At 36.8% G+C, this 17,496-nt stretch overlaps 2 protein-coding genes across 5 annotated transcripts; both read right to left on the minus strand.

Annotated features, from left to right (window-relative positions):
* Nucleotides 1-233: 233 nt before the first annotated feature.
* On the minus strand, nucleotides 234-3,959 carry LOC107771756 (OVARIAN TUMOR DOMAIN-containing deubiquitinating enzyme 5-like). 4 transcript variants are annotated; one of them, XM_016591202.2, is made up of 4 exons: nucleotides 3,820-3,959; nucleotides 1,758-1,869; nucleotides 456-1,338; nucleotides 234-374 (listed from the first exon to the last, which is right to left on the minus strand). In XM_016591202.2, the coding sequence occupies exons 2-3, from the start codon at nucleotides 1,859-1,861 to the stop codon at nucleotides 459-461; spliced, it is 984 nt and encodes a 327-aa protein (XP_016446688.1). In that variant the 5' UTR covers nucleotides 1,862-1,869; nucleotides 3,820-3,959; the 3' UTR covers nucleotides 234-374; nucleotides 456-458. The 4 variants fall into 4 exon arrangements, with proteins under 4 accessions (XP_016446688.1, XP_016446686.1, XP_016446687.1 ...); XM_016591200.2 differs by having other exon boundaries at nucleotides 234-1,338; XM_016591201.2 differs by lacking the exon at nucleotides 3,820-3,959 and adding an exon at nucleotides 3,677-3,815 and having other exon boundaries at nucleotides 234-1,338.
* Nucleotides 3,960-4,513: 554 nt separating this feature from the next.
* On the minus strand, nucleotides 4,514-9,669 carry LOC107771755 (uncharacterized). Its single transcript, XM_016591199.2, has 10 exons — nucleotides 9,387-9,669; nucleotides 8,392-8,487; nucleotides 8,155-8,229; nucleotides 7,447-7,515; nucleotides 6,672-6,748; nucleotides 6,427-6,515; nucleotides 5,669-5,798; nucleotides 5,131-5,221; nucleotides 4,979-5,044; nucleotides 4,514-4,842 (listed from the first exon to the last, which is right to left on the minus strand). The coding sequence occupies exons 1-10, from the start codon at nucleotides 9,573-9,575 to the stop codon at nucleotides 4,723-4,725; spliced, it is 1,002 nt and encodes a 333-aa protein (XP_016446685.1). The 5' UTR covers nucleotides 9,576-9,669; the 3' UTR covers nucleotides 4,514-4,722.
* Nucleotides 9,670-17,496: the final 7,827 nt, after the last annotated feature.

Here is a 17,496-nt window from a genome sequence, read left to right on the forward strand (position 1 = left end):
CACGAAGAGCCTTGGGTTGTGTGTGGGTGTGTGTGTGTATGTATATATATATATATATATATATATTATGGTCCCTTCTATTATAGAATGTTAACAAGTGCCAGTCCGTTAGCCAAGATGCAAGAAATCCAAAAAAATGACTCACAATAATGTACATAGATGTCGACTGCGATATAATTTCCTTGTACTAGTAGACTACTAAGTTATGTAGAGATCTCGTAACAGAGTAACAGTGACAGATAGTAGAGCAATGCATTAATATATGAGAAGAACAATAAATCACATTTGATTCAATTACAAAAATGAAATCACTGCCTCACATAAAAAAACACCATCGCTCGTAACAAAATTCGGTACAGAAAATGGCATATTAACTGCAGATAAAACAAGAGGACAACATAAGCTTACAAATATAGTTGCTACAAAAGCAGTTGATCACATGATATAGAACATACCTCTCAGGATAAACTCCGGACAACCGAGTTATAATGTTCGCCAAGCCCAAATGCATGTCTGTGGTACGATAGCATTATACTTAAATTATAAGAGCTAGTGCTGCTGTCAGATTTGTATTCTTTTCCCATCTCTACATCGGGAAAGGACCCTGAAAAAATCATGATATGTTTCTTTAAGACATGAGTTAGAGCACCGAGCTCAAGTTGTCCGCCCCATGCTGCGGTTGTCTCCACTTCTCTACAGTAATTCTCAAACCTTTCCACAACAGAATCATCCGATTCTCCTTCACTCATATTCTCAGAGAGGAAAAAGGGGAGAAAGTCGGTGGCGTGTTTCGTCATGTATCCTGCCGCCATCTGTCGGAGTTCAAGATATGTATAAGGCGACGAACCTCCAGAGTGAAGCGCTAACTGATTCTCGACAGCTCGGTAGAGACAGTGTCCATCGGGCTTTATTTCATTAATGGTTAATCCAAGGGGTTCAAGTTTTCTTTCTAACTTCTCATTCTCAATAACCCGATCGCTTACAATATTACTCTGTTCTTCTTGTATTCTCTGCTCTCTAGCTGCTTCTTGTTGAGCTCTTTTCTCACGCCTCTTAACACTCTTGCTAGGTTTTGAACTGTCAGATTGAATGCCAACAGAAACTCCAGCAATAGCCTTCACCAACGTGTCAAGATTATCTTTTTCTTTTTCATTACTACTACCACCACTATAGCCTAAAGAAGCAAGTTCCTCCGCGTGCCTTTGTTTGAGCTGAGCAGAAAGTTTGGACACCTCTTCATCGACTTGTTTCTTCTTAGCTTTCTGTTCAGCCTTGCTGCCCTTAGCTGCTGCCTTTTTCATTGCCATTTCTTTGCCCTGTAGCTGAGAAATCTCTTTCCTGTATAGATTCTTTTGAAATGTCAATAAAATTTTCAGAAGTTCTGCAGAAAGTAACTAATCTGACACGATAGATTGAGCAACTGCTAAACAATTAATGCCCCGACATGTTAAACTCAAACACTATCCCAAGCCATCTAATCACATAGAAGTCACAGTCAAAGTGAAGAATAGCACGTGTTAAATACTTAAATCCAAGGAATAAGCCATCTTCTCAGGTAGAGAACCAAATGTTCCTATAAGCATAAATGTGACTAATGAAAGTAGCTACAGATATTGACACTGTAAAATGAATATACATGAAAATTTGTCTCCCTTGGGTCTAAATTAGAACTAAAAATATACAGAGGTTTTCCATAATATAAAGAGGGTGGAAGCAACTACCAAGATAATCTGTTTTGAGAGAGACTTAAGAAGTACCTATGCCTTGAAAGCATCTCCTCACGGCTTTCTTGTTCCTTCGGAGGTGCATTTTCAGAAGCCCCATCAGACAACTTGTCTTCTTCTTTAGGTGTATCCTCCATCTCGAAACCTTAAAACAAAATTGAGATAAATAAAAGGAAATAGCATTCAAGCATCTTACATACGACAGGATATTTTTTGGAGAAATCAATCATAATGAACAAGAGGACAACACATTATACTGAAAATGTTGATGCAGAATGCAGCACATTGTTATTCTAATATTAACCTCTATATAGTACAATAGTTAAGTGCATACATATTAGTTCATCAACCTGACCAGTACAACTTTGAGGCGATTGTGCTGAAGAGAAAATACCCAGCAAATGGAGATTATGGAGTATTTTGGTCCATCATACAAGTTCCTTTCCTTCGTGACATCACAGAGCATATCTTTGAGATGATTTTAATTTTTTTTTTTTTTTGAGATGACATCATGGAGCATATCAAGAGTGCAAAATCACAAATTCTTGCAACTATTACCTATAGATGGATTATATTATGACTTGTAATTACAGTTAAACTCGCCAAATTATGACAAGTATATAACTTAAGTTCCCTTTTGGAGTACTTTACAAGCAAGTCTTATTTGTTCATCTACTTAACAATACCAAAATGCTTGCAGGTATGTGTGGTTAGCTATGTTGCACTGACTCTCCAAAACTGTTATCGCACCTGTGTAGGATCATCCAAAAACGCCTACTTTTGGAGGATCCGACATGCACCCAATGGAATTTTCGGAGAGTCCGAGCAACATAGATGATTAGACAAGAGAAACAAACAGTACTAAATTGGTTATAAGAGGAATAGATGATTTGGTTTACCAAGAGGGTCAACACAGCAAAGTCAAAGTCAAATCCAACGTAAATATCCAAATATCAAGAATACCTGCTTTATGCTTTGAATACCCAAATTAACAGGTGTTACTTCAATCTTAACGAATGCTGAAACAGCCTTTTCGAGAAATGCAAGGGGAAGGCTGCTTACTATATACACCCACTCTCGTCATACCGTCATCCTAGTAGGGGAGCACTTCGTGCACGGGTAAGCACTATTTTTTTTATTTTTTATTACAGAGAAATCCCCTACAACAAGTGACTCATGGTTTGAAACTCGATGGATAATGTGCCCCCTCTACCCTTCTCTACTTAAATACCAAGCTCATGTGTATGACAAGGTTCGAACCCCTTACATGCCCTGACTCAGACATCACGCCCTGCGCGCCCTTACTTCTGGTCAAAAGCCTTGGGGCAGTAAGCACTATTTTAATCTCAATGAATAATGAGAACTAGTAGCACGGTTTGAAACTCAATGGATAATGGATCCACCCTCCACCCTTCTTCACTTAAACACCAGGCTTTTGTCTATGACAGGGTTCAAACTCGTGAGGTGCGCCTAACCCACACATCACTCGTTGTGCCCTAACAACTAGACCAAGCACTATCTTAATCTCAATGAATAATGGAAAGTAGCAACCACCAAAATTTTATCTGTCATACCCATTTAGTACCAATTCTCATAACCCAAATACATAAAAAGATGCTGCAACTGCATTCCAATATCCAGAATCGCGACAAACAACACAAATACAAACAAAATATTTGAGTAAATAAAAATGTGACCAATTTTCAGTTTTTTTTTTTTAAGGGGGGGAGGGGGGGGGGGTGACCAATTTTAAGATAAAGAAAATAGTCCAACAAGGACAGGGAAATAAGCAGAACGAGCTAACCACAAAAGCAAAGCTAAAAGTTGTTTCTTGAAGCTCAAAGGATACAAAGTGTTTATAATAAGAACAAATTACAGAAAATACTCAATGCCCAATAATCTAAACACCTTATTCAAAGCTAAAAATTGTTTCTTGAAGCTCAGAAGAATACCTAGTGTCCAAAACCAAAACAATACTTGATACCCAATAAGCTAAAGTTGAAATAAAATCGATAGAAGAACATGGAAGGAGCTAAAAAATATCATAAGTACAGCAAATTACACAAAATTAACGAGGGAAAACATGAGAACTCACAAAAGAAGACGAGTGGCTGCGCCGGAAAAAGCAATGAACAATACTTAAAAACAATTGAGACGAAGGAAGGAAATCTGCGACATTGCAAGGGCAAATTGGTCTTTCAAATTTGTTTTCTCCCAAAAAGACACGTGGAAATTTAAGGAAATGGGATGAGGAATTCATTCTTTTTTTTTCTTCAGTATTTTATATTACAAAGCGTAAACAATATTTATATAATTAAATCAGTTAAAAGATAATGACAGGTAATTCAATTAATAATTTTTTAATATAAATTTCTAATAAATAATAAATAAATTGCTATAACATGTTAAATTATAACACAATGAGTGCCTATTGGCAGAAAAATATTGAACATAAAGTGAAACAGAGGACAAACGTATACTATTTACAATAGTACATGGGCAATAATGAACTTTTTCCCTTTTAAATTTGGCTTATTTGTACTGAAATATCATCTATAATAGATTTTGAGGTGGTACACTTCATCTCCGCTTTGAAGGAGCCTTGGAGCAACGATCAAGTTATTTCTGTATGATATATAGGTCACGAATTCGAGCCGTGAAATCAGCTAGGGTAGGGTACCTACATCACACCGCCTTGAGGTGCGGCCCTTTCCTAGACTCTTGCATGGCCACGGGATGACTGACTGATTCAAAAGGACTTTCACAAAGAAATTAAAAAGTCTATTGAGTAGCTGAGAAGAGGCAGAAGCAGATTCATTTCATATTGCCGATAATATTTCATATGTTGGAGATGAATGTCAAAAACCAGAATACAGTCTTCTGTTTTCAGTGTATTTATATATACCTGTTCTTTTCCTCGATATTTTACAAATTTAGGATAAAAACTTCACAATTTTTAAATTATCTGCAAGTCTGTAGTTATATTTTTGGTGCAAGGTCAAGCTGCCTTCTCAATTGCTTCTATGCATTCTGTGACCGATGCCTTGTTTGCCATTGCCGTTATTAAGGCCTCGTGAAGCTTGCTATTATTTTTCAGTAGTGAACCAGCAAACAGAACCTGCAAAATATTAACAATATAATGCTTGGATCCACTTGCAACGTCAAACCCAACAATGTGTATATGTTTGTGTGTGTTGAATTTTATATATGTTTGAATGTATTCGTCACAATATGTATGCAACATTAGAACTCACCGCCCATCTTGTAAGGTTTTGTTGTTGGTCTTTGCTAAGCGACGGCTTGCTCCTGTTTAGAAATCTCTGTGAAGACAACGAGCAAGAGTTATTATTGATTAATGGTTACAGAAAAAAGGGCAATTTAACTCCCAGATAGTGTTAAATTAAACCTGAAGAGTGAAAAGGTCAGCTGATTGACCAATAACTTTATCATACTTCAGCCCTTCTGCTGCCAGTCCGGCCATCGCTACCACTGCCAGCCTAACAAGTGCAGCTATTTGTAAGGATTTCATTTTTCCAGCTCATTTTTCTCTTTTTTAGACATCTTTATAGATGAACAACAACAACAAACAACAACAACATACCCAATATAATCCCACAAGTAGGGTCTGGGGAGGGTAGTGTGTACGCAGACATTACCCCTACCTCGTGGAGGTAGAGAGGCTGTTTCCAAAGAGCCTCGGAAACAGATGAGAATCATTGAATCGTAGGAAGCATGGATACCAAATTGCAGCTACTTATTCGTGTACTACTCATGCTAAGTATACATATGTGCTTTAAATTCCTTAACTTTTATCGTTGGACACGCATATCCGCCTATTTGGGTGAGCATATCCATCCACATGACGCCAAGTGGACCCTTTAAGTGTGTGTGTGTGTATATCAGTGAAAATTATATATAAGTAGGGTTTGGTTTAAGATGGATACCTGTCTAGCTCTTTTGAATCAAGCTGCCCGCTATAGATCAGCTTTTCCAGCCTTTCATCAATTAAATTGACATGCTCTTTCCCAATATCCAGTGAATACCCAAGGATGGGAAGACCAATTAGGTAGGCAACTGAAACCGACATTGTACAGTTGTCAAATCAATGCTTTTCAAACACCAGCTTAATAGAGTAGAAGCTGAAGTAAATAATACATAAAAGAAGGGAAGTGAACTCTCAATGATATCAAGAATGAGAGCAACACGAAGATTACATGCGCAATAGCAACAAAGATCAAAGCATTGATCTTAAGAAAAAAAATGCACATATCAACAGCATAACATAATCGGATGTAGAAAAGTGAGGACACCAAATTTACGACTTCCATCGATTCATGTTGACCCTGACATCTTCAACAATAAAACTTCTTGATATGGTAAATAGTAGTTCCCTAACACTAATTCTCCTCTATTACTTTGTTGCCGAATTAATTTCGTGTCCTGAGAACAGCCATTACTCATGCTACTTTAGAGCAGACTATTTTTTCTCATTGTGTCAAACATTGTCCTTCGACAGATTCTTATGAATTAGCACTTCCATTTTGAATATGAAATATATATACATATCCACCTTAATATATAGATAGATATACTTAGAAACTATCTGCGACTCTTAGTAAGTAAACATATGGAACTTCCAGATACTGCGATCATTTGGTCAAACTTTATAATGATAATATTGAAATTTGAAACAGGATGTCACCTAAGAAATGTGCTGCTTCGTGCCTGGCAATTCTCTCCTGATAATCAGGAAAAAATGATGAAAATCCATCAATGGCAGCCTGAAGGAGCCTACATAATGAATAAAAGAATGAGCCATAACGACCTGCATGCAGTAGAAAAAAGCTCAACTGAATATATCTTCTTCTTTTGATGGATATCTTAATTATTAAGGTTTCAAGAAGTAGTCATTATGAGAATCAGACGAATGCCAAACTCACGACTTACCCTGGGGAAGTACTTCCAATCCCCAAAACTACTAAAGATATGCTTCCTATCAAGTACGGAACAAAGAAACCCCAATCCTGAAAACATAAGGAAGGAATCAACAATGTGACCAGAGTGTATCTGTCAAAGTGTATAGATACACAGGAGCATCAATGTACTTCACGCACATCTGGGTGCTGGAGCAACACCAAGCTAAACATGACATAACAATCTGACAATTGGACTGTTACTTTTTGCAAATAACCCCAAAAGTATTCCTATGTTGACGCCATATACATCCATAATATTTTTATCAAGTTGGCCGAATAATAGTAATTCAGGTGCGACGTACAGGGCATGTTGCTTATCTGGCATAAATAAATAAAAGTTTCATCTATTTAGCAACATAATCTGCCCAGTGAAGAGATTTACACTATTACACAAGCGGTGAGTAGCTAGGGAAGAGCTGGCTTGAAGGGGTTTGGACCACAATCCCACCCAACGACCTCTTAGGATTGTCAGCTTGGGTGTGGTTCGGATGATAAACCGAGAGACTGTTATCCCACAAAACCAAACAAGGGATAGTTATCTAGATTGAATGTAACAATTGAACCAAATGAGAGACTTGGCCCCCTTATCCAGTGTGTCATTCGCATACCAAACAGGGAGAAAGAGGAATATAAACCAGAGTGTTTCTGCTCCATAAGAGGAATGCTAATTATTTAAATCCAACACTAAACTTCTGAAAAAGATAACACAATGAACAGAAGAAAAGTAAGGTAGTACGAGAAGTTACCCCAGGAAGTTGGCCAGCAAGAACGCCCAAAAACCCTGTTGTGCCTACCACTGTAAATAGAAAAGCTGCCTGTATTACTGAATGAAATCAGTATCAAACAACTTTAAAAACTGAGCCCAAACAGTAAAAAAAAAAAAAAAGACCACATTAATCATCTATTACTAAACTCCGTATATGTTAGATCAACGCCTCAATGGAAAATGCATCTAGGACCTGCTAGTTTACATTCTTAGAACCACTTTTTATGTTTCAAGTAACAGCAATTAAGAGTCATGAAATGTGTTTGAAGCGGATGGAAAAGAAATGTAATAAATTGCAGTCAGAAATTCATTTATGATCTGACATACGTCAATGTTACACCATAAGAATAAGATCAAACTATATGCATGCCAATACATGCCAATAATTAACCCCTTTAATCTGAAGGCCTAAGTCTATTAAGAAACTTATACAAGTTATTCGAGATATAACAATTGGAGACTATTGTACTCCAAGATTGAATATCATTCATTGAGTTCAACATGTCCCAACAATGAAACTTTGACTCAAATGTTTCTCACCCTTGAAAACATATAATTTGCCGAAGCAGTTACTCAGCAGTAGAACAACTCCCAGAATATGGAATAATATCCAAATTGAGAGCTGGTTTTGATTCTGGTGCTACTGCCATCAATGCAATAACAACAAAAATTTCATCAAGAAACTTACATCATTTCTGACACTTGGGATTGCAAGGTTCTCAGCATTCTTTATTCCGAGAGTTGTCAGCTCTCTAAGAGATGTCTGCAAGAGAAAATTTTTAAGACAATTACAGAGAATTGTGGGCAAAATGCGTGCAAAATAAAGACAATAATAAATTTCTTCAGGATATGAATGTTTAGACTATAGGAGGCTAATATCTCGATACCTCCTCCTAAAAACTTCACATTTCAGATGAAAACTGACCGTGCGTCGTGACACATATGGTTGAGAACTCCACTTTCTGGCCCAACCAACTTCAACTAGCTGATCAAGTGCCTCTTTGACAGCATTACTATCTTTCTGTAATGAGGAAAATAGGCGCATAAACATTTCAGATTGAAGACATTATGATAAGAAGAAAAAGTTAATGCTGGAAAAGATGACCAGAACACAGCTTTAGATAACACACTTTCTCCTCAGTTTTATGTGTACTAGTATGTTATCAGTTCCAAAGAGAAAAAAGCTAGCAAAAAACAAAAAACATGAGGCTATCTACTTATTGTTCATTCTTTAATATTGCATGTACACATTTCCAGATCTGTACATGAAACTTTCTCATCTACTGTTAGTCACTATGTACTTTAAGATAAGAACAAAACAGAAAATCTGTAGCAACTCAGACTATGACTGCTCACAAATCACAATTCAACTTGCTTAAATGAAATCAAAAGAATCCTCAGTAACCCTCCGTAAATTATAAACAAGGAAACAAACAGTAGAATCAAATATTAACCCCTAAACATCTTATCATACGCTAGAAACAACCACAATAATGATTGCCAAAATGTTGCAGTGGCATTTACTATTAGTATCAAGTGCCAACACTAATTGATCAAAAAAATCAGTATAACCTAGGGGATATAAGAAGCTTCTTAGTTCTGTTATAACTCGGTCTCTTTAACAAGATATGGAGTTAAAATTATTAATTTGATTTGTGTATTGTATATTTATAATAGCAGTAGTAAAGTGAGATTATTATGGTGACTAAAAATTTTTAATTACATATAGGGAAAACTATCATATCCAAAAAATTTGAATTGTAAAGTATATAAATAATAATTGCTAATATATTATTAGTGAAATGATGTTAAACGATTGAAATGTCTCGAAAGATTTCTAGTATAAAACTAAATAGATGGAGTAAGAAAATAGAAAGGAACAAACTAAAGCCCACAGAAAATGAAGCTTAGGGAATAAACCTTAGAAATGGCGGTTTGGAGGGTGGACAAATCAACACCAGGAGCAGCGGCTGAGGAGGAGGAAGCTCGAATTCTGAAGCTCCATTTTCCAAAATTTGTGGAAGAAGGAAGTGGACTGCTACTACATTGTACCAACAACTTGGACGGCGTCGTAAGAGAAGTGAAGAGAGATGCTGCAGAATTCGACATTCTCTCTCTCTCTCCTCTTGCTTCTCTTTCTTCAAAACGGTTGGGAATTGTTGAGGACACCAGAAGCTGTTGATAAGGTCTGGCGTGTTGCTTAAACGACCAGACACAGATTAGTACGAAAGGGTGTCTAACGGGTGGGCCGGGCCACACTGGGTAGAAAAAAGTTAAAACCGTTGGGGTTTCGAATCGGACGAGTTACGGGTTAGGGGTTATCGGGTTTAACGGATTTGAGTTTATCCGAGTAAAAAATAAACCGTAAGGGTTACGGGTCCAAGGGACCGGGCCGGGCCGGGCTAGTGTTTTTTTATTTTTTTATATTTTGTATAATTATTATAATTTATACAAATATAAAGTAAAAATATAAAGAATACAATGAAGATGGAAAAAAAATTGCACTTAGAAATTGCAAGTGCTACATTTATTTCAAAATTCAAACTTACAAATTGAAAGGTTTACATTTAACAACAAGTAAATTAACGAAAAACAGTAAATTCAAAGGTTTTGCATTGCCTTAAACTCTAAAACCTTAAAAAAAATTGAAATCTAGCCTTTAAATATGTTCGGGCCGGGCTGACTAACCGGTTTTACAGGGATTTTGGTTGATCGGATTTGACCAGTCCGGTTAACCGTATGAATTAAAGTGAACGGACCAACCCTCTAACCCCAGTAACCCAGCCACCCGGTCAGGATTTGACCGGTCCGGTTAACCGGATAAATTAAAGCGAACGGACCAACCCCCTATCCCAGTAACCCAGCCCACCCGACCCCCTAAGTACTGGGTTGGGCTGGTCCGGGTTTCAACCGGTCTGGTCGGGCCGGTCCCGAATCAACCCGGCCCGTTTGACACCTATAGTATGAATATCTTTGCACGAAAACCCTTCGTGTCTTCGGGAAAAGAGGGGCAGCTGTAAGCACGTGATTTTTGCCCTATATGAGAATTACTCCCAAAAAATTCAAAAATAAAATGATTTTTCTTTGGTGTGCAATTTTGTGATATTTTGTTATATTTTGAATAATTATTGGCATTTGTCTGTGCGTGTTTATTTGCTAAATTAATAAAAAATACAAAAATATGTCGCATTTTGCATGTAGGATTTAATTCTACAATTGTTAGTAATTAAATTTGTTTTACAAAAATTAAAAATTACAAAATAGGCATCGTTTGCATTTCTAGCATTTAATGTCCAAATATACGATTCTATGCTTAATTAATACTTAATTGTGCGTTAATTGTTATTGGGAGTTAATTTGCGCTTTTATAACTTAATTTAGTTCTTAATAATAGTTTAAGTATTTTTTATAATTTAGTTTTAGAAAAATGAAAGAAGAAAAGAGAGCGAAAATATAAAGAAAGTCGGAATTGGGCCTTTTCTTCAATTTTAAGCCACAGGCCCAAAAAATGGCCCAATCTTCCCTATGACCCAGTCCATTTCGAACTGGGTCGACCCAGTCCAGTACCAACAACCCAACTCCCCCTCTTCATTTTCATTCTTCATTTTTGTCCAAACACAAAAAAAAAATAAAAAATAAAAAAAAAACCAAAACCCTAAAAAACTAAGAAAGGATTCCCCCCCCCCCATTTTGGCTTCTTCTTCCCCAAACTCAAAAACACCTCCCATGGCTTCCCTTTACTTTCTTCTTCGTCCACACAAACACCCTCGCGTCCAAACGACCCCCCCGTCCTCCATTAAAACCACACAACCACCTTCAAGCTCGAACTCGACAACCATGGTCGCCACTGCTGCGTCTTCGTCATCAACGACCAGTCCGTCGGCTCCCTTTCACCATCATCGTTTCTACTGCTGAGCCAGTCCTCAACTTCACGTCCCAACAGTCCACCTGCTGCTCGCGCTACTGCTACTGCTTCATCTTCTTCTTTGTCTTCGTCATCGCCCACCTCCAGTAGCCTCACCATCTTGCCCAAACGACCCTTCATTCCCCGTCAAGCAACAGTAATCGCTGCTGCATCGTCCAGCCTCATCGTCCAGCTTCGTCGTCCGCTTCAAGCTCGACACCCTCCTGCTGTCACTACCCTCGTCAACCCATCGCCATAGCTTCCCTCCCATGGTGGAAACCCCACTGCAAACGACCCCTCCTTCCAGCTCCTCCATGCTGCCCGCAGCTGCCCCATGATCGATCTTTCTGTTTCATCTTCTTTGTTTCGTCGACTTCGAGTTGGGTGGTCGAGCTCACGAGCTCCAGCCATGGACGCGGCGTCGCCTCACTGCTCCTGTTTCGGCGTCAATTTGCGTTTGCTTCAGACGCTTCACTGCTGCGACTCCATGAGTCATGTTTGTTGCTCACCATCGTACTCTTGTTGACGACGCAAGGCAGTCCGGTTAAAGTCTGGCAAAGTTCGAAGGTTTATCGTCGAATCGAGATCCTTCGTCGAACTTTACATGACGAGTTGTTTGGTCAAGGTATTGCTTCTGTTGTTGCTTCATTCTTTGTACATGAATGCTTCGTCAAAATCCGGAATGACATGGTTGTTTGGTCGAGGTTTGTCGAAACAGTCCGTACATATTTCGTGTCGATCCGGTTAGTAGATTTTGAGTTTTATTTTTGTCCGTGTTTCGTTTTGATATTTCTCGAATCTAAAATCGGTAGATATTTGATTTTTGGTTTTGTTCATGTTTATATGTTTTGTTGAATTAATTTTCAGATTTCAAATGGAAATTTAATTAGTGGTTTTTCATGTTTGTTTTGTGGTTTAGGTAAGAATTTGTTAGTTTGATTGTTTGTTAGATTCAAATTGAAATTTAATTGATTATTTCTTCAATTTGTTTCATGTTGTTATATATTTTCCAGAAATTATTAATGTTGGTTTAATCATTTAATCTGTCATGTTTGTTGTGTTAAAATAGACTCATTCATGTTCATACTTTGTTTGATTGTTTTTGAATCCGAAATTTGTATAGTTTGATTTCTTGTTTATCACTTATGATTATTTTTTAAATTTGTCTCATAATCTTGTTTAAGTTTAATATAGGAATTGTTTGTTGTAATGTTGTTAGAGTTGATTTTAAGTTCAATATTATTGAATTTGGAAATCTAAATATACTTGTTTGATTGTTGTTGTTGAATCTGAAAATAGGATTGATCGTTGCTAAAAAATATTGTTCAATCAAATTTTAGTTGTTCTTTATTGTTCAATTTGTGTTCATGTGATTTGTTGATAAAATATTGAAGAAATCATGTTCATGTGATTTGTTGTTGAAATATTGTTAAAATCGTGTTTATGTGATATTGTTGTTATGATGTTCTTCCGTGTTCATATTGTTGTTTGAACATTGTTAAAATTGATCATATTGTCTATATTTTGGTTAAGTTTGATTAATTGATGTGTTATAGCTGATGGGTAGTTTGGTAAATTCATAGTACTTTCGGGGGTAAAATAGTAATTTGTAATAGGGTCGGAGGGGTAGTTTAGGAATTGTACATTTTGTATTTGTTTATATGAAGCATGGGGGACAAAATGAAATGGGGTGGATTGTGATATATTTGTTTAATATAAAGGGGGGACAAGATTTAATTTAAAGGGGGAATCTTACATTATTTTATGTTAGGCATGGGGGACAAAATATAATGGGGTGGTGTGATATGTTTATTTAATGTAATGGGGATGCGTGGGAAGATAATGTGTTTGGTAGAGAAAATGGGTTGATTTTAATTGATTAAAAGATTTATGGGTTGGGGGATATATAGAGAGGTCTTGAATCAGATTTAGAGGGGAGAGAAAAAATTTAAGAGAAACAATTCCAAAAAAAAAATACTAAGATTTTAGAAAAACAAAAAGAAAAACATTCTGGAAATTCAAAAGAAGAAGAATATACACATGATATATAGTCCAAATATTCTGAGATACGGATTGAGAAATTAAGGGTTAAACACTAACTAGTCTTTCAAAAATCTGAAAAAAAGTTTCCCTTTGCTTCTGTCCGTTGGTTGTTGTTGTTTCCGGATTTTGTCTTGATTTTAAAATCTGTCACTAAGTTTCTCGTCGCTGGTTGTTACTAGTTGCTGGGATTGCTGTTGTTGTATGCTACTGAATTTTTGCTGATCTCTCACTTTTCTTTTGCTTCCAATATCAGGTACACAATTGACACGATGATTATTGTAAACTGAAACAGGAAGCATGAATACAAAAAAATGAAGAATTGAGGTTCTAAATTTATTTTTGAATTATATTCTTAATTTTATTTGTATATATAAATTATTTAGCTTACAAAAATCGGAATCATGTAGCTATTTAATGTATATATAATGGAACATCCAACGATAGCTTAAGGGTTGAACTATCTATATATTGCTTAAAATGGCGTAGTAACTCTGTCTAAGTTAAAAATCAAACGAATAGACCATTTCGGAACTTGTAAGAAAATTGTTTAGTTAAATAATATTGGTTAATTCCAGCATGTAATTGTTTTAGGATTAAAATTAGATTGCCAAGTAAATAAATAAATGGTGTAGTAACTCCGTCTAAGTTAAAAATCAAACGAATAGACCATTTCGGAACTTGTAAGAAAATTGTTTAGTTAAATAATATTGGTTAATTCCAACACGTAATTGTTTTAGGATTAAAATTAGATTCCCAAGTTTTTTTTTTTAATTTGACAAACTGAGAACATGCCTAGTATAATATAATTAGGTAGTAATACGTGAGCATGTGCCCGTATTGGCAACGGACTGCTTTGCTTGTATCATTTTTTAGAATTTACGAATCATATTCGAAACTCAATTATAACAACTCAAGCATGTAAATAAATTAAGACATTTTTCTCTTTCACTTTCGTAGAGACAATTTTAATAGAAAATGTAGGCACTTTAGGATTATCCTGATAAAAATAAATGAGATGAGTCTCGCCAAATAAAACGCACAAATTGCGGGGCCCTCGATAAATGTTTAATTAAAATTACTTAGACTTCGGGATGAGCCGTTTAGCAAAATTCCACGGCCTTACCCAGAAATAATAATACGATAATTGCTTCAGGCGTGCATTTTAATAATCTTACCTTCTTAAATTTGGGTGCGCATTTATGTGACCCAAATCCAAATCTCAACGGAGTCGGAATGTATTAACAACCATGGGCGCATTGATTGTGACATGGTTCGAAATGCATTTTTACAATGTTGCAATTCCATAAAAAATAAATAATAATAAAAGCGGTTTTAAACTTAATGAAAGCACATAAGTAATAACATGTAATAAATCAGATATCTAGCCATTATAACAATTTAAGCGACCGTGCTAGAACCACGGGATTCGAGGGTGCCTAACACCTTCCCTCGGGTCAACAGAATTCCTTACTTAGAATTTCTGGTTCGCAGACTTCATTTGGAAAGTCGAATATTTTCCTCGATTTGGGATTCAAGATAAACCGGTGACTTGGGACACCAAAAGCCAAACCTTTCCCAAGTGGCGACTCTGAATTAAATAAATAATCCCATTTCGAATATTGTCACTTAAATTGGAAAAACTCCCTCGCGCATTCAACCCTTCGGGGCGGGCGCGTTAAAAGGAGGTGTGACAGCTCTGGCGACTCTGCTGGGGAAATTAACCCAAAACCACTGGTTCAGGGTTCAAGAATTCGAGCTTAGAATAATTGTTATATTTGGCTTTATCATCTGATCTTTATTACATGTTTTGGCATAACGTTCTAAATGTTGTCTTTTACCGCTTTGATATTATCTGAACTGTATATAAACTGTGCCAAAACCCCTCTCTTCTTACCTCCGGGGAGAAGCTCGCTGGTCGAGACTCCCCATTCTGTTAGTGTCAATACCTGAAATAAGAAAGAGGTCGGACAAGTTACAAATCCGGACGATCTCGCGGGTCCCCGGTACGTAGCCCCCTCCTCGACTCGAGTTGTCCGCTCGAGTACACAGTCTAGAACATATACCCAGGTTATAAACCTAGTATAACGAAACCTCATGCCGGATCCCTAGTAGGAACGCTTATTTGCATCATGTTGCATTTGACGTAGGGGACTCAACACAGGGGTTGGGTCCGTCTAGGACAGGCAACCTGAAATGAAAAGACCATCCTGCTACATCCCGTTTGTTGGCGCATTTATTTGCTTCAGATCTGCGTGCTGACCGGTTTCTAAAAAAAATCAAAAAAAAAAAAGGAAAGAGAAAATAGCAGCGTAGGGAGATAATTACTTATTTTGGAAAAGATAAAACCAATGTCCAAGTAGTGTCAAAACCTCACCGGAATTTTCTAAAAAAAAAGAAAACAAAGTGAAAACAAAATTTGTCTTTTAGTTTGATTTATATATAAAAACAAAAACAAAAACAAAAAACAAAAACAAAACAAAAAAAAAATTTCCTTTTAATCACTTTCAAAATCCAAAAACGGGTATTTATCTAAAAGTAAAAAAAGGGGAGAAAAATCAAAACTCAAAAAAAAAAAGAAAAAAAAAGAAAGAGGGATATTTGTTCCGTTTTAAAAAAAAATTCGAATTTTCTTTTTTTTTTTTAAAAAGAAAAAGGGTGAAAAGAAGTTTAAAATTCATAAATATTTCCTTTTTTTAAAAAAAAAACGAATTATAAATAAAAAAAAAATTCCAGAAAAATACTTTTTTTCCTTTAAAAGATTGTAGTCAGAATGAGTTTAGTTTATTTGTACTCTACGCCTGATTGACCGAACTACGCCGGTTTGATTCTCACAGGGTGTGAGATACGTAGGCAACCCTCATCGGGTCCAACCTTCCCTTTTTCAGAAATAGCCAAAATGTCAGAATTTTTTTTTTAACTTCATCATAAATGAGTAGGGTGATGCTGTTTTGTCAAGAATAGCCGAATATTCCCGAAAGGGACGCCGGAAGGCTGACTTTGCACAAACAGCCATTTTTTGTCATTTTGAAATTTGATCAATTTGCCTGACAGCCTCGGAATCCTCGTTCCCGAGGCTCTGTGAGGCCATGTTCCCAATGTCGTGTCACCATTCTAAAAAAAATCAAGTGATGTTTTTGTTGTCAAAAACAGCCGAATGTTCCAGAAAGGGACGACGGAAGGCTGACATTGCATAAACGGTCATCTTTGGTCATCGTTTTTATTTTTGACCGGTTGATCCTCACAGCCTTAAAATCTTCGTTCCCGAAGTACTAAAAGGCCGCATTTGAAAACCGAGTCCATTATTTTGAAAACAAAATTTTTTTTAAAAAAAAAAATAGATAGTTTTTTTTTGAGTCTAATAAAAGTTTTTCGTTGGCATAATCACCTTAATAAATGTGCAGGATGAGCACAATGCAAAATGAGCACTTTTCGATAATGACTAAAATCCCTGTCAAGTTACGGCTATGGTGGAATGATCTAGGTCTTGAAGGACAAGGTGAAGTCAAGAAATATCTGAAAGGTCTCACGGGTTTACTGGAAATCCAGCCTCGGGGAGATATCATAAGAGCTTTGGTCACTTACTGGGACCCAGCGCACAATGTTTTCCACTTCTCCGATTTTGAACTCACCCCAACTCTGGAGGAAATGGCTGGGTACATCGGAAATGCTGAACTTCCATTAAGGCAAAGATACCTGGTCGCCCCAAGAGCTGTCACGGTGCATCGATTTCTAGACTCACTAAAAATACCCAGGACGGTCCATAACCCAGATTTGGCCGCCGGTTTCTGTAATCCATGCTTCATATACGACAGGTATGGTCATGTAGGAGGATTCAACAATCCGATTAACAAGCTATGCAGCAAAGGAAGTCATCAGAAGTGGGATAAGCACAGACGGGTGGCTTTCATGATAACATTTATGGGCCTTATGGTATTTCCGAGGAAAGATGGGAATATTGATCTGAAAATATCCGGGGTCGTCAGTACTTTGCTCACACAAAGTGACAGTACTCTCGCGCCTATGGTGGTATCTGACATTTTTCGAGCTCTCACAGCTTGTAAAGCTGGGGGAAATTTCTTCGAA

This window comes from Nicotiana tabacum, chromosome 16 (genome assembly GCF_000715075.1).
Source record: "Nicotiana tabacum cultivar K326 chromosome 16, ASM71507v2, whole genome shotgun sequence".
Classification (NCBI taxonomy): Eukaryota; Viridiplantae; Streptophyta; class Magnoliopsida; order Solanales; family Solanaceae; genus Nicotiana; species Nicotiana tabacum.

Excerpts from the sequence above, each read along its gene's own strand:
- LOC107771756 (XM_016591202.2), bottom strand. The coding sequence starts at position 1,861 with ATGGAGGATACACCTAAAGAAGAAGACAAGTTGTCTGATGGGGCTTCT. Across the intron at positions 1,339-1,757 it reads GAGATGCTTTCAAGGCATAG|GAAAGAGATTTCTCAGCTAC; the intron begins GTACTTCTTAAG and ends GAATCTATACAG.
- LOC107771755 (XM_016591199.2), bottom strand. The coding sequence starts at position 9,575 with ATGTCGAATTCTGCAGCATCTCTCTTCACTTCTCTTACGACGCCGTCC. Across the intron at positions 6,516-6,671 it reads ATTGGAAGTACTTCCCCAGG|GCTCCTTCAGGCTGCCATTG; the intron begins GTAAGTCGTGAG and ends TTCATTATGTAG. Across the intron at positions 5,799-6,426 it reads CGAAGCAGCACATTTCTTAG|TTGCCTACCTAATTGGTCTT; the intron begins GTGACATCCTGT and ends TGTCGGTTTCAG.